Source organism: Pristis pectinata, chromosome 17 (assembly GCF_009764475.1).
Source record: "Pristis pectinata isolate sPriPec2 chromosome 17, sPriPec2.1.pri, whole genome shotgun sequence".
In the NCBI taxonomy this organism is placed as follows: domain Eukaryota; kingdom Metazoa; phylum Chordata; class Chondrichthyes; order Rhinopristiformes; family Pristidae; genus Pristis; species Pristis pectinata.
Window position 1 is genome coordinate 23,443,135 of NC_067421.1, and position 16,803 is coordinate 23,459,937.

Sequence of the window (16,803 nt, forward strand, 5' to 3'; positions counted from 1 at the left end):
CCCCAGGGAGGACACAGAAGCACATAGCAAACAGATACAGGTGACCAGTCACGAAAATAAGTGAATTATCTACCCTTACCATCACGTGTTCTCTTGATGTTATTGCTTATTCAGAGTTTTAAAAATTCTAGGGCCAAATATGCCGTGTCAGATTCTCCCTAGACCCTGGGAAGCCAGTAGCCCTATCAATGGGCCAACCTCTCTCTGTCAAAGGGAATGAATTCACCATCACTCTTACCAAAAGTGTGAGTCACTTGATAAACATTTACCCATACTGCTGCCCAGCTGATATTATAGAGATCTTCCAAAATGAGCCAATGTTACAAGGCTTGAGCATGACAGACACCTCTGTAAACACAAAATGAACAATGCTGGCCACAGGAGCTCGTGCAATAGGTGCGACAAAGCCGACCTATGGCGCCTTTGCTTCTGCTCCCTACTTATACACATTTCCTCTGTAAGCCCCTCTTTGTTCTCTTAGGACCAGTGTTGCCAGTGTATCTCATTGGAAGAGAGAAATAGTTTGAGAAAATCCTCCCTGAACACTTACACCTTGTGCAGATTCTGCGCAAGGATGCTCTGATAGTGAACCCCATATCTACCAAAAAGCCATTTGTGGATTGGGTTAAGGATGTGAAAGATGATTATCTACTGGTGATGTTATTACTTTAGAAACATCCAAGTTTCTACAGGGAGAATGCCAAAAAAAATTCCAAAAATTATTGCCTGCTTCTGAAGTGTGAATTGAAATTCTCCAGTTTCAGATACATCCCAAACTGGTTCTACCTGCTTCTACTGATCCCGATAATGGCTGCATCTCATAATCCTCAGTCTAATTTAACCAAATTGTAAATTGAGTGCATAATTGGGAAAATAGAGCCGCAGTGCACTAACTAAGGCATGGAGATTCGGCTGATGATTATGTGAGACCCATTGTTCTGCAATGCTTAATTTCACATGTGAATCACAGATAAAATCACATGATTTATGTGAAGACTACGATTGGAGGAAAGAGAAATAATCAAAAATTACTCCTATGTTTTTTATTTGCATATTCATATTAAAATAATTACAGCTTGTGGCCATTTCAATATGCAAGGCTTAAATGAGTTGAGATATATCTAAAATAATTAGCCTTGAACAGAATCTGACATGTGAGTACTAGACACTTATCACTGAATGCATTAAACACGATCAGACAAAATGGAGCCGTTCACATATACAGCAAGCTAATCATTCCAAAGATCTTATACAAATTGTTCTAAAATTAAATAAAATTCTTTTGTCATATGGTGGTAGTATTACTGATATCCAATGGTCTTGATGATTCAAGGCAATGGATTATTCAGCACTGTAAACTTTGGCACAATGGTCTTGGTACACCTCGCACACCAGCTAGAAGTCTTTGACTGGTTTCACCCTTCAGTAAAGGGATGTGTCCAAATGCTGAATCCATGCAAACAATACATGGACTTCACAGCAGGCTCTGCCACATATTATTCCAAAATGTCTGAAAACACCTCTGTCACAGAATATGATTTGGTAAGTTCCAACAATCACTTTCAGAAGAAAATTGGAGACATACTTGAAAAGGGGAAACAAAACAGGGTTATTGTAAATCTGTTTCAAAGAACCAGCACAGGCACAATGTGTTGACTGGCCTGTGTGTGTTACATAATCTATGAAGTTGAATGCAGTAGAAACAAATCAGATTCCCCAAAGTGTTAAATCAATATCGGAAATGCATACACTCATTATAATCTACTGGAATTGCTATTGTACTTTGCAACAAATAATAGTTTATAAAAAATTACAACAAACTCATGTATTTGATGAACACACATACTCTTTGAGCAGATCATCGAAAGAGTAATTTTTGGCAGGCTCCCCCTTTATTTACTAAAAAATACCCATCATATTTGCTGTAAAATGTACATTTTGATCCCAACAGAGTTCCACTTAGTCATACAGAAATTAATCCATAACCATCCATGTGGCAAATGAGCGTATGTGCACTTTGGCATCATATCCTCTGGCAGACTTTAAATGAGTTAAAGGAAAGTGGCTGGGTGAGTAACTTCACATTTATCTTAGAAACCTGAGAGGTCTGTCACCATAGTTTCAGTGGAGGAGAGGTTGAATGAAGATAACACATGTTTTGTAGAGCACATAATCACCACTGCTCTTCCCTGAGAAAATATGAATAAAGCAAACAGCTAACTGGCACTGGTTCAGATATTCTCTGTTGTCTCCGTTTGCAAGTGCTCAAAGGTATTACAGACGGAAGATCTTTGAGGTTCAACAGCTTGTTGCATTTCCTCCTTTGGTTGAAATGAATGAACTGTTCCTGATCTGAAGATTCTTACATTATGAGAAATGAGAGCTTTCTTCAAAGTTTCATTAAACGTTGAACTTGAGAAGTAGTAAACAACTGGATCTAGCACACTGTTCAAGTAAGTTATGCACAGTGTATTGCAGAATATCTGAACCGTGACATCAAATAACTTGCAGTCCTTTGAACTGCTTGAGATTAAAACAACAACTACAGAAACATTCGAGGGTAAGAAACAGATTACAAAAACTGCCGCCACCGCTATCACAAGCCTCACTGCTCGTTTATACTTAACCCTCTTTTCAGATTCCATCTGCTTTAGCCTCCAGATGATACAACAAGTAGAGAACAGGATAACTGAAGCCGGTATAATAAACTTGAAAATAATAAAAATAATATTAGTCCAAAGTGCTGTGGAACTTAGGGGCTGAGTTATGTTAAATGGCTCACAGTTTGTTAAGTTATTATGCATGAAGGTATGAGGTTCTGTCAAAAGGTGCACACAGATTGCCAATGTTACAAACCAAAGAATCAGTGCTACCTTCACTGCACACCTTGTAGACATCTTGTTCACTTTATGGTGAGGGTGGATCACTTTGAAGTAGCGATTAAGCGCCATAACTGTAAGGAAAACAACACATCTCTGCCGGTTCAGAAATATCACGAATATCTTCAGACGACATGCGACATCACCAAAGATCCAGTCCTTCCCACGTATGTAGTAATCGGCTCGAAATGGTAGGCAGCAGATTAACAGAGTGTCCGCAATCGCCAGGCTCAGTGAGTACACAGTGTTTGGTCTCCAGGATTTGACATGAAGCAGAAGATCCACAAAGCAATCGCATTTCAATGAATCCAAAGATGAATGTTAGAATAAGTACTGGCGGATTGAAGGATGAATTAATGTCCCCCACTAAAGGACATTCCACGGTTTCGTTGCTCATTGTGGAGGGAATAGCTGCCACAGTAAGCGGAATGGGAAAAGCGAAAGACACGCAGATTGTTAAGGCTGTTTCCACAATGCTTCATAGATGATGGGTGCGGCTATCAGAGAGCCACACCTTTAAAGCAGTTACTTTTCTGAAGTTAGTAGTAATGTGGTCACATGGCTGAACCAGAGCTATGAGCTCCTAATTAAACTCATCCACTTGCAAAAAAGAATTATTGCGAGGACATACACATTAAACAGCGTTTTAGAGTTATCATAAAACAGGTGAACTAAGTTACAACAACAGGTTAGAAGGCAGACTGCTTAGGAGGTTTTTCGGATGTTTGCAAGTGAAAACCCAGAAAGGACACCTGAAGTAAAAAATCATTTTAAAGGAAGAACTTTCAGTTTCAGTCATTTGTTAAAGTTTGCCTCTCCACGAAAGATTGTCAGGAATCGGTAAAGGCTTTTGTGGGAACATCGGCTTTTGTCAGTTGGGTTGGCAGCATCTTTGTAACCCAGGCAGGATACAGAGGCACATAAGCAACAGATACAGGTGACCAATCACGGAAGTAAGTTAATTATCGACCCTTGCCATCACACGTTCTCTTGACGTTATTGCTTATTCAGAGCTTAAAAAATTCTAGGGCCAAATATACCTTGTCAAATTTTTCCTAGACCCTGGGAAACCAGTAACCCTGTGAACGGGCCAACCTCTCCTGTCAAAGGTAATGAATTCATCATGGCTCTTGCCAAAAGTGTGAGTCACCTGATAAATATTTTCCCGTGGTGCTGTCCAGCTGATATTATGGAGGTCTTCTAAAATGAGCCAATGCAACAAGGCTTCAGCATAACAAATCCAGCATAGGATGGGAGAAGCAATGTGTTCACGTGGGACAACTTCACCAGCATCAAGCTCTAATCACGGTTAGGGCCATATCTGCTGCATGCCACTCTCCAAAATAGGCAATATTACTTGGACCTCTCACCTGCAAATGATTAACGGGGGGGGGGGGGGGGGAGGCGGGGCAAGAAAAAATATTTCAGGACATTATCAAACCCTCCCTGAAAAAACATAACCTCCCCAGCAATGCATGGGAATCCTTGGGCCCATGAACTGCTGAACGTGGGGAAGAGGCATCTCAGAAGCACGGCGCAGCTCACATGTCTATGACAGGAGTAAGTGGTGACCAAGCAAAACTCGGAAAGGTCACATAACCTCCAAATATAACACAAGTACCCACATCATCTGGCACCTGCTATCTCACTTGTGGCAAAGTTTGTACGTCCCATAGTGGACACTTTAACCACACCTCGAGCCCACTGAAGTGGAGTAAAAGCAAGTCATCCTTGATTCAAAGAGACTGCCTAAGAGGAAAGCAGAAATTACAAAATAGAGAAATATCCATTAAAAACCTGCAATATTAACCTGAAGATATGCCTTTTGGTGTCTTTCATCAATGCTCATAGAAGGAAACGCCATTGTAAATCTAGAACATTTTAATGGCAAAACATTCGGCTAATACTGGTATGCTATTCACAATCACAGCGTGTTTTTTTTAATATAATCTTTTATCCCACCTCTTACTTAATGCACCAGTTATTTGTGGTCCTTGCTCAGCAGCCCCAGACTGATGTGATTGAAAGGTGCAATTGGCCACATCTGTGATTAGCTGTGGGAAGATCTGAAGATGAGCTCCTGTGTCTGTGCTGCCTTCTCAATAGTGATGAACATCATCATTTTCAGATAGCTATGGGGTAAATATGCACCAGCTCCCAGGAAGTAGTCCAGGTATCCAACAAATCAAGGAGGCCCATTATAGCAGTTTAGCCCATTCCATTTTTGGAAATATAAAAATTCAACTGAGAGAGAAATTTAGTTTTATTAGTCGCTGCCTTCTGCAGGATGCAAAGTGCAATGAATGGCAGCCACATTGAACTCAAGGTTCCTACAAATGACAAATGCGACTATCTGTGCAGGAAGGAATTTCACCTTCTTAATGTGTGACTGCAATCAAATGATCCTCCACATCATGCCCAAAGTCTAAGAAGTCATCATGATGACTTTGTTCTTTGACACTGGACATCCTTTAACATCTGTGGGGAAGAGAATGTGATCCATGGGTGGCTTTAAGGTGACAAAATGCACTTTCTGCACCATTACTGTTGAGCCTAGCTGGATTTCCTCAAAACAATGAGACACACACTCTGCAACATAGGCAGCCATTATGGTGTTTACTGTGAACTTTGTGCATGTGTGTTTGTGTGTGTGCTTGCCAAGAGCGTATACTTGTGTGTGCACTTGTGTGAATGTGTATGTTCATCAAATACACACATTTTGTGTAATATTTTATTAACTATTATTTGTTGCAAACTATAACAACTCCAATGGAGTTAACAAGTGTATGCATTGCCAAAATTGATTTAACACATTGGGTAATCTGGTTTATTGCTACTGCATTCAATTTCATGGAATCATGCAGCAGACAGAGGCCATTCAAACCCATTGTGCCTGTTTTGGCTCTTTGAAACAGATCTCCAGTAATTGCCACTTCCTGTTTCTCATAATCTTGTCAGGCTTCTCTCCAAGTACCCCTCCAGTTTTCTTCTGAAAATGATCACTGGAAGTTTGCAAAATATATTCTGTGAATAAGGTGCTTTCAGATATTTCAGAATAATGTGTGGCAGAGACTGCAATGAAATCCAGGATTTATTTGCATGGATTCAGAATTTGGACATGTCACTTTATTGATGTGTGAAACCAGTCAAAGATTTCCAACTAGTGTCTGTGCTGAGAACTGCAGACCAGGATGACTGTACTGAAGTTGATAGTAATGAACAATTCATTGCTTTTGTTCAGCGTGGCCAGTGGATATGAGTAATTCTACCACCATATCACAAAAGAATTTTATTCTATTTTAGCATAGTTTGTATAAGATATATGGAATGAATTCCCGCTGCTTCTGTAAGGAGCTTGTATGTTCTCCCCGTGACTGCATGGCTTTCCTCTGGGTGCTCCGGTTTCCTCCCACATGCCAAAGACGTACAGGTTAGGAAGTCGTGGGCATGCTATGTTGACGCCAGAAGCATGGCGACATTTGCAGGCTGCCGCAGAACACTCTATGCAAAAGATACATTTCATTATGTGTTTCAATGTACATGTGACTGATAAAGATATCTTATCTGATTAACTTGCTGCATATGTGAAGTGCTCTGTTTTGACTCACCTTCTTTAATGTATTCTATAATGAGTGTCCAATATGCACGTCTGATTCTGGTAAAGTTAATTATTTTACATACAGGTCCTCCCCATGTTACAGCAGGGTTCCGTTCCTGTCAACTGTTCATGACCCAGGCAGTTCACAAGTCAGTAATGCAGCTGCCAACTGAGTTCCCAGAAGATTCCTGCAGCCCAGCAGCCGGCAAATCCATCCCGCCAGTCTCCCAAACACTCGCACTTATTTATAAATCAGGTTTCATAACCTGGGTATATCTCAATTCCCTTAAACTTTAAAATGTTCAAAACCTATAATTATTTTAACATAAATATGCAAATAATAAAAACATCCAAGTGTTTTTAATTATTTCTCTTTCTACCAATCCTGTGTATGCACAACACATTATTTTATCTGCAATTGCAGTGTGACCACTGCCGGGTTCAGGAGAAGCAGGTAGAAACAGAAGTCTCTGAAACTGCAAAATTTCTCTTCCCATTTCAGAAACAGGAAATAATTTTTGCAATTTTTAAGTATTCCCTCTGTTATGCCTTGGATGCTTCTGAAGTGATAACATCACCAGTAGATAATCATCCTCCACATTCTTAACCCTATCCACAGACATCATTTGGTAGATATGGGGTTCACTATCAGAGCATCCTTGCACAGGATCTGCACAAGGTGGAAATGTTTAGGGAGGATTCTCTCAAACTATTTCTCTCTTCCAATGAGATACATTGGCCACACAAGTCTTAAGAGAACATAAAGGAGCCTACTGAGGAAATGTGTATAAGTGAGGAGGACGAGCAAAGAGGACATAGAGCAGATTAGCAGTGCCTATTTGTTGTGAGAAATCCGCATGGCTGTCACGTGACAGTAACGACACTGACCCCCACTGACCGGAGGACAGCATTGCTCCTCTGAGCGGAAGTGATACTGCTGTCAATCAAGGTGTGGCTCCACCCACCCCTCAGGTGTGAGAGTACCTTTTGCCTCTGAACTTGCCTGACCAGTACCCTTTGTCTCTGAACCTGCCTGACCATTGGCTGTGGCAGGAACCTTTGTCTTTGACCCCCCCACCCCACACGATTGGCTCGTTTAAATCACAACAGTGAGGCTCCACCCAGCCTCCTAGGACCATAAAAAGGGCTGCAATCCCCTAGATCTCTCTCTTTTGATGACCCCAGGAGTAGTGAGACAATGCTGCAGAGATCACTGGTAAGAGTGCATCGCCACATGGTAAGGGAGAGTTTCACTCAGACTCAGGGAGTGTTAAAGGCCAATGCTAGTGTGGGATGGGCATTAAAGTGTTATATCTTGAAGTTGTACATTGTTATTGTGTGCTTGTTTGTATCAGTGTGTGTGAGTGAGTGTACTTTATCCCAGTTGCGATTTCCCTCTGGTGTTCGTGGTATCCTGTGCATGAGTGTGAGTGTGTGTCTGTTCCCATCTATTCTGTCCTGCGTTTGCCTTTGTGATTAAACTAGTTTTGGTCTACAAAGCTCGTGTCCGAGTCCTTGATCCTTAAGACAGTAAGAACGATTTCACACAACACTATTGCATGACCTCCTGTAGCCAACATTGTTCCTGTTGTATCTATAGAGATGACTGCCATGCTCAAGCCTTGTAGGAGTGGTTCATTTTGGGAAATTTCTATAATATCAGCGGGGCAGCAGTTTGGGTAAATGTTGAGCAGGTGATTCACACTCTTACAAGAGAGATGGTGAATTCATTCCTTTGCCCATTCACAGGATTACTGACTTCCAAGGGTTAAGGGAGCATTTAGCAAAATGTTTTTGGGTCTCAGTAGTGTTTGACTCCAAATAATCAAAGAAATCAAGAAGTGACATGATGAGACATGGTAAGTAGGTTGTGTAATTGGCCATCTGTTCTTGCTACTTATGGAGGACAGGAGTATCCTTCCAGATGGGCTGTTGACCCTTTGTTGAAAATTACTCAGTCCTGACAAAGGTTCTCAACCCTGAAACAATAACTCTGTTTCTCTTTCCACAGATGCTGCCTGACCTACTGTATGTTTTCAATATTTCTGATCCATAGATTATCAGTAGAGAAAACTCCAGATTTCTGTGAGTGTAAAATGCTCCTAGATTTACTACCAGAAGTTTAACCTCTGATGTTTAGATTCCCTCTTTCTGAGATACAGTGTGCACTGTTCTCTAGGAGTTCTGTACAATTGAAGCATACATCCTTCATTTTGAATTCCAGACACCTTAAGATAAAGCTCTATATTTCATTCACCTTATTGTTTATTTCTGTGTATTTATTGGTATCTAGTGAACTCTTTCCACATTGCCAATTCTCTTTGGTTCTGCACACTTCCTACTTCCTCACCATTTAGAGTCTGACTTCCTTGCATTGACAGTGTCCAGCCTTACACTTCCCCGCTTGATCTCAACTTAATCATATTTTTGTATTTATTCCATTTTCCTTTCTAATATCTTACTTCTTTCTGTATTGTTTGTGTCACAACTTTAGTATTCTTGCAAATGTACCTTGGAAATGGATTTCATCTTCTAATGGTGTGCTAAGTAGTGTGTAGTGTACAGTGCTGGCACCCAATTGCAAAAGCTTGTGAAATTGGGCAAAGTTGCTTTAAAACTGACACTTTTCTTTTGCACACAGGAATAACATGTTCCTAAAACAGGAACATTACAGTATTGTTGGGAGCCAAATAAAGACCTTGCATCTTCTGGGTTTTTGCTGGAATGTCCACTGGAAAACATGCCAGGGCCAAAAATGACCGCTCTCCACGGCAACTGAGACAGCTGCATTAGAGGCTAACCTTGGGAATAAGCAAAACATGGAGGGTGGGTTGATGTGGTGCTTGGCGATCTCCTGAAATCCATGGGCACCACCCAAATAAGGATCCGTCCTGACAAGTCCAGTGTCGCATATGTTGGGCCAGAGATTGCAGCATGAGGCTCTTATGTAAAATGGTATTAAAAGATCATGAAAGCTAAGGAGACCCAGGGTTTCCATAAACTCGAACATTGAACAGTGATGCTGGCAGAAGCTGTGCGCAAGACATTGACATCAAAGTGCAGTCCCTTTAACTGAAGTCTCATTGCCAATTTAAGTGGGATGTTTATTTGAGTTTTCAGTGAAGGTAATTGATAACATCTCTAACACTGCAGTTATATTGACAATGGAGGAAATGTGCAGGTTGTTGCTCTGAAATGTCATTAGTTTGTGGATGATTTGTCTTAGATTATTGTGAATAATACATGGAAATACCACAGGGTCACAAAGACAATGTGCAAGCTCCTTAAATTTCTCACCTGAGGTCAGGATCTAGCTTGGATCCTGGAGCAGAAACACAACTGCTGCATCACTCTCCCAACATACTATTTACCTTTTTTTACCATTTACTATTTTATATAATTGCTTGCTGCACCTGAACGTTAGCATTCAATGATTTCTAAATGTGTCATGGTTCTGAGTGCTGGTTCTTGGTTCTGCCCCTTGTCCCCATTGATGGTGCCTTGTTGTACAGCACATGGTTTCCATACACTACTATTTGCCTATTGACACACACCTGAGTTCCATCAGGAGACTAGTATAAGAACCCTGGATTCACAAACACTGGTTGCCAGATTACTTGTCTATCTCTGGGTATACTTCGACTCCAGGCTGCTTAGAACCGTTAACTCTAGAGTAGTCCTGGTTTCACGGTTTCTCCTAGAACACCCTGTTTCCATGTCAGGACTCGGTCTCAGAGTCCCGAGGCAAGGCTCCTTCTGTTCGTCATTCTGCGTTCGGTACCGAGGAAGCATCTCGACTCCAGTCTCACTCCAGTATTCCGCATTTGGGTTCTCCGCGACCTTGCTCTTCGTGTGACATTGTGACAAAATGTGGACAACCAGTTCCCTTTGAACATCAACATTTTCCAGTTGCCACATTTAGATAATCTCTACTTTCCTGTTTTTACATCTAAGTGGATGATCTCACATTTTCCACATTACATTCCATCTGTCATGCCCACTCACTTAGTCTGTGTCTCATTGAAGTATCTTTACATCTTCCTCAATAATCGATATTCCTACTAGTTTTATATCATCAGCAAACTTGGAAATATAACTTTTGGTCCCCTCAGCCAAATTGTTGGCATTGATTGTAAACAGCAGGACCCAAGCAGCAGCCCCTGCAGCACCCAACTAGTCACAGCCTGCCAACCTGGAGAAGGCCTGTTTATTCCCATTCTTCTTTTGTCTATTAACAAATTCTCAATGCATGAGTGTATTGCCCACAATTCCATATTGACTACCTCCTGTGTGGGATCTTATTGAAACTCTTCTAAAAATCTAAATATACTGCATTTACTGGTTCCCCCTTATCTATTGTAGCCAGTCACATCTTCAGGGAATGCCAGTGGATTTGGTCAAACGTGATTTCACTTTCATAAATCCATGCTGACCACACTCAATCCTATAATCTTTTCGAACGTGATTTCACTTTCATAAATCCCATGCTGACCACACTCAATCCTATAATCCTTTTCAAGGAGATGAGGAATGGGAGAAACAGGACTGCTGCCTTGGGAGTCACAGGCTGAATGGCCTCCTTTCATTTAACATAAGATAAGAGTATTAATTATGAGAGGATTTGACTACAGAGTGTAATGTCACTGCAATTATAAAGCACCCTTTGAGACTGCACAGCAGTTAAAATGCATTGTTGACCTTACAGATGTACTTGATATAGCGAAAGTGCAATCAGCAGACTGATTCCTGGTTGGCTGGTTTGCTGTATGAGGAGAGAGTGAGCAGACTGAACTCACCTTCTCTATAATTTAGAAGAACGAGAGGTGATCTCATTGAAACTTACCAAAATTCTGATGGGTTCAACAGGCTGGTTGTGGGGAGGATATTTCCACTTATGAACCTAGAACCAGGGGTCACAGTCTCAGAACAAGGGCTGGGCAATTCAAGGTTGAGAAGAGAGAATCTTTGCAATTCAGTAGTCAAGAGGTTGTGGCGGCTCACTCAATCATTGAGTAAGTTCATGACAGAGATCAATAGATTGTTAAATATTATGGGAGTTAAGGGATATGAAGTTAGTGCAGGAAAGAGGCAGGGAGGCAGAAAAATCAAATATAATATTGTATGGTGAAGAAGGCACAAGGATCTAAATAAAAAACAAACTGCTGGAGGAACTCAGTAGGTCAGGCAGCATCTGTGGAGGAAAACAGGTAGAGGCAAGGAACTGAATAGCCTACTAGTGCTCCAACTTCTTATGATCTTATATTCTTATCATCTTCACTTGGAAATATCATCGCTGGTTCTAAATCCTGGAATTCTCAATGGAACAGCTCTGTGAGAACACTTTCACTGTTGGCAACGCTTGTGTCACAAATTAATGTCTCTGCACACTTGCCTAGAAATTAGATGTCACTTTCAATTGGTATGTTTAGTATGTGCAATATATAGAGCTAATGCCAACTTGGATACCTTGCAAAAGTTGGTGAAATCGGGTTAGGATACCTTAAAACTAGCTCTGTGTTGTTTGCTTCAAGAACCATATGATAAAGCAGAAACAGTGCAGCTGGAAGTTGAATGAGGAGACTGCATCCATTGTATCATTGCTGCACTGACCATTTCCTTATTAAGCCACATACAAGCATGGGGAACAAATGGCCAGTCACACCATGATCATATCTTTTGTGATCAGAGGTCATCTTGACTTGTATATTTATTCAAAGTCAATGCAGATCTCAAATTATAATCTAAACAATTTGGTTTGCTATCCCAGCACCTGCAAGCCTCTTGTGTATTCTGGTAACGTTGCAAATGATGAATTGAAACATAGATGTTTTCTTGCTAGGGGACTAAAAACACACACATAGTTCGACATATTCAAACTTTATATTGTTTCTATATTCACAACAAAAAGTAACCAAATCTTCTGATCATTTCAAATAAAAGTTGAAGTAAAGTGAATAATATAAAAGATATTCATTAAATAGACTGCAGTTGGCTAGGATTTTATAAGTGCATGTTAGGCCAAACAATTTCACTGATGCAAAAAGTTGATCATTCCACAGAACTTCTATAATTTGTTCGAAAATGGAACAAAAAAAACTTTTTCATATTATATTCTGTTTTCTATCGTTGTATAACTGGCACTTACAGCCTTATTGAACCAAAGCAGTGAATTATTCATTACTGTCTTAAAACTCTGGTAAAATGTTGGCAATTGTCAGAGTGCAAATCTAACAATTTCAACAAAGATGTAAACTACAAAAGGATAAAAGTATTTAAAAATCCTATATAACCATACTATTTATCTACAGTGAAAGTTAAGCTGGACAAATTGAGAGACTCTTATGTTAACATTATAAGTAATTGTACATCATTCATAAACCTAATGTTGAACAAAACAAGGCAGAAAAGCATTGCAAACAGTAATTGTTTTTCACAAGAAATTTATCAACTTTAGTAGCACCTCTTTCCTGTTGCAAATCACATCAGTGCTGCATTTAGTTCTTCATTTTTCCTGGTTGTTTCAAGAGAGTTGAAAAGAAATAAGAAAATCTTGTTTCTTTTTTTATTTACTAGGCGATTATTTCTGTTTGCTTCTCTCCTCGCTATCTGTCCAGCACGGACCTCCTTAATGAGCCTGTGTACTGGACTGGTCCTTCAGTTTTAACTGCAATTGGATGGAGGTACCTGAACCAAACCTGAAAGTGGTCAGTATGCTTTAAACCTGACATCTGAAACCTACAGGAAAAAGCCAGTCCAAGTGAAGTGTTTCGACCTGAAATGTTGACTGTCCATTTCCCTCTACAGATACTGCCTGACCCATTGATTTCCTCCCGCAGTTTGTTTTTGCTCCAGATTTCAGCATCTGCAGTCTCTTGCGTCTACTTGAAACCTATAGATGGTGTCATGGAAAAAGAAAAACAAAGTCCAATTCTCTACAGCTTTCCATTTCCTGGAAGGTTATACTAAATCTGACTCTCATGTTAATCATAGTTTTGGTATAACTAATAGATTGAAAAATTCTCAGACATCTTTGTCTTTTGTTCTCTGCTTTGTTTCCAGAACTACTGTGAATCTAAATTTATAAACTGTAGACATTGCAAGTTTTACTCAAAGCCTCTATAAATGGCGAGGTTGAAGTTTAGTAGATTAGTGGACAAAGCACACTGTTTAGTTTCATTATCATTTGGCAATTGCCACAGAGGTTAGAGTATGAGCTTGTTTTGTTCATTTTTGCTAACTAAAAACGTGCACCAAAAGACATCTAAAAGATGTCCATCCTGAAATTTATTTGGAACTTCTTTCTATTGAAATTAAGTTAAGATTGGCGATATATCCCTCAAGTATGAAAACAGGGTTAAACCCCATTTTAGTTCTCTTACAGAAATAGTTCCTAATTGAACCAGAAGATTAAAACCATGAGTTAGGATTGGAAGTAGACGATGATCCTGGTCCACCTTTCAAAGCAATCTTCTTCCTTAACTCCATATTTCTGCACGATCTCCACATCCATAAATCTATGGATCTCAGTCCTGTATGTACCCAGTGAACCAACATGCAAAGCTCCTTTGAGGAGAGAAATTCTAAGGATTCATAATGCTTTAAGTGAACAGATTTCTCCCGATCTCAGTTGTAACAATTCCTTATCCTAAAACAGTGTTCACGAGTTCTGAGGCCCTTCATCTGAGAGCATTGTTCCAGGATGTCCCGCGCAGGCTTTGTAATATGTTTCAGTGACACACAGCTCTGACAGTTCCGAATGCAAGATGCGCCAGAACCTTTCAACAATCTTCTCCGTTGCCATAGGCCGATCAGCAGCAAAAGATGATTTTATTGTTAAAAACATTTATTCAAAAGCGTTATTATGAAGTCAGGGGGCGGGAGGGGGCAACAAGAGGGAAGATCCGATCAGGATCCAGCGAAAGCTCCCAGTGAACTCAGTAATGTCTGCGCCCGTTGCCGGCTGCAAGCTGTGCATGTCTCACTCTTCGAGGCATTCCAACTCGGCTCTACACCAATGGTGCAGAAGGTGCACCTCACCCTCAATGGCAAAGAATGGAGCCATCACGGCGAGAACATCTGATGCTGTCGCACATTAAGGGGCTCGAATTCCTTGCTGCAGAGATCGGCTTTTGTTTTCAGCCGTGGGGACCTTGAATTCAACTTTAACGTCATCATTTTGGTAGCAGTCTTTTGCAATCAAAGAAAAATGTGGTTGGGTGAGTAACTTCACATGTGCCTTAGAAACCCGCGTGTGCTTTCAGTGCAGACTTTCTTCTAAAATAAGACCTCATGATTTTAAAAATATATTTCAAAGCGCACGTAATGCCGCAGGTTTAAGTAAAGCAAACAGCTAACCGGCAGAGGTTCAGATATTATCTGTTGTCTCCGGTTGTAAGTGATCAAAGGTATTACAGACTGAAGATCTTTGAGGTTCAACAGCTTGTTGCATTTCCTCCTTTGGTTGAAATGAATGAACTGTTCCTGATCTGAAGATTCTTACATTATGAGAAATGAGAGCTTTCTTCAAAGTTTCTTTAAACGTTGAACTTGAGAAGTAGTAAACAACCGGATCCAGCACACTGTTCAAGTAAGTTATGCACAGTGTATTGTAGAATATCTGAACCGAGACATCAAATAACTTGCAGTCTTTTGAACTGCTTGAGATTAAAACAACAACTACAGAAACATTCGAGGGTAAGAAACAGATTACAAAAACTGCCGCCACCGCTATCACAAGCCTCACTGCTCGTTTATATTTAAGCCTTGTATCAGATTTCATCTGTTTTAACTTCCAGATGATACAACAAGTAGAGAACAGGATAACCGAAGACGGTAAAATAAACTTGAAAACAATAAAAATAATATTAGTCCAAAATGCTGTGGAACTTAGAGGCTGAGTTATGTTAAATGGCTCACAGTTTGTTACGTTGTTATGCACGAAGGTATGAGGTTCTATCAAAAAGTGCACGCAGATTGCCAATGTTACAAACCAAAGAATCAGTGCTACCTTCACTGCACACCTTGTAGACATCTTGTTCACTTTATGGTGAGGGTGGATCACTTTGAAATAGCGATTAAGTGCCATAACTGTAAGGAAAACAACACTCTCTGCCCGGTTCAGAAATATCACGAATATCTTCAGACGACATGCGACATCACCAAAGATCCAATTTTTCCCACGTATGTAGTAATCGGCTCGAAATGGTAGGCAGCAGATTAACAGAGTGTCCGCAATCGCCAGGCTCAGCGAGTACACAGTGCTTGGTCTCCAGGATTTGACATGAAAGCAGAAGATCCACAAAGCAATCGCATTTCCAATGAATCCAAAAATGATTGTTAGAATAAGTACTGGCGGATTGAAGGATGAATTAATATCCTCGGCTGAAGAACATTCGTGGCTCTCGTTGTCCATTGTGGAGGGAATTGGTGTAAACCCAATTACTTTGAAAAACGAATGAGAAAAATTAGTGAAAGGTGCAGTTTTGTTATGTATATTATGTTCTAGAATACGTCACATTGGGCGTTTCTCTATGCTAAAGCCACAGTGCTAAAAAAAAGTTGTAATTTCCAGTAACTAACAGAGAATGCCTAAAAATAAAAAAGTTGAAAATTATTGGAGTAATGATACCTAACTGGTGGTGTTGCCAATGATTCATGGTTCTATTTACTCCACTGACTCCTCTGCAGAATGCTTCTAATTCCATCTCCTCACCTACAGTCAATACATTCCCCTCCTCCTCACAGTGCACACTGACCATTCCAATCCTCACGTCCCCAACCTCACACTGACACCCTGATGTTGACGTATTCGACCGTTATAGATTTATTCCCTAAACACAAAACCCTTGAGGAGAAAGAATCAAAACCCCAATCAGGATGCTGCCACTGAAGAAGGCTCGGCCCACTCCCCAGCCTCCTGGAATGTGTTTGAGGGTCACCAGTGTAGCAATGGGCAAGAGTGGGGGAGATTATTGTTCGAGGATTTCTTCACACTTCATCCGTTTTCTTTTGCCCAATGTACCCAGCAATAATGCTGCTCTCATCAGCCTCTCAGGTTCTTTCCCTTCACACCTAAAGGCAACTTAAAGCTTTATTTCAGTTGCTGATAATGCAAGCTGAGTCTTGCAACCATTGGCTTCAAAACTGGCTTTCAAGGCTCCTCTGGAACCTGGGCCTTTACCAGACACCACTGCACTGGAGCTGGGATATTAGACATTGGCACTCCAGGTGTCTGCTCACGAAAGGTGCCACTGACCACTCAGATTTTGTCCTCAAGGTCTCAGGTTACCAAAGAAACCTGGTGGGCGTATTCCTGTAAATGTTGAG

General features: G+C 40.6%; 1 protein-coding gene across 1 annotated transcript; it reads right to left on the reverse strand.

The window, feature by feature from the left end:
• Positions 1–14,842: 14,842 nt before the first annotated feature.
• LOC127579620 (hydroxycarboxylic acid receptor 2-like) lies at positions 14,843–15,889 on the reverse strand. The gene has a single exon (XM_052032509.1). It carries the CDS (start codon positions 15,887–15,889, stop codon positions 14,843–14,845), a length of 1,047 nt encoding a protein of 348 aa, XP_051888469.1.
• Between the last annotated feature and the right edge of the window lie 914 nt (positions 15,890–16,803).

Excerpts from the sequence above, each read along its gene's own strand:
- LOC127579620 (XM_052032509.1), bottom strand. The coding sequence starts at position 15,889 with ATGGACAACGAGAGCCACGAATGTTCTTCAGCCGAGGATATTAATTCA.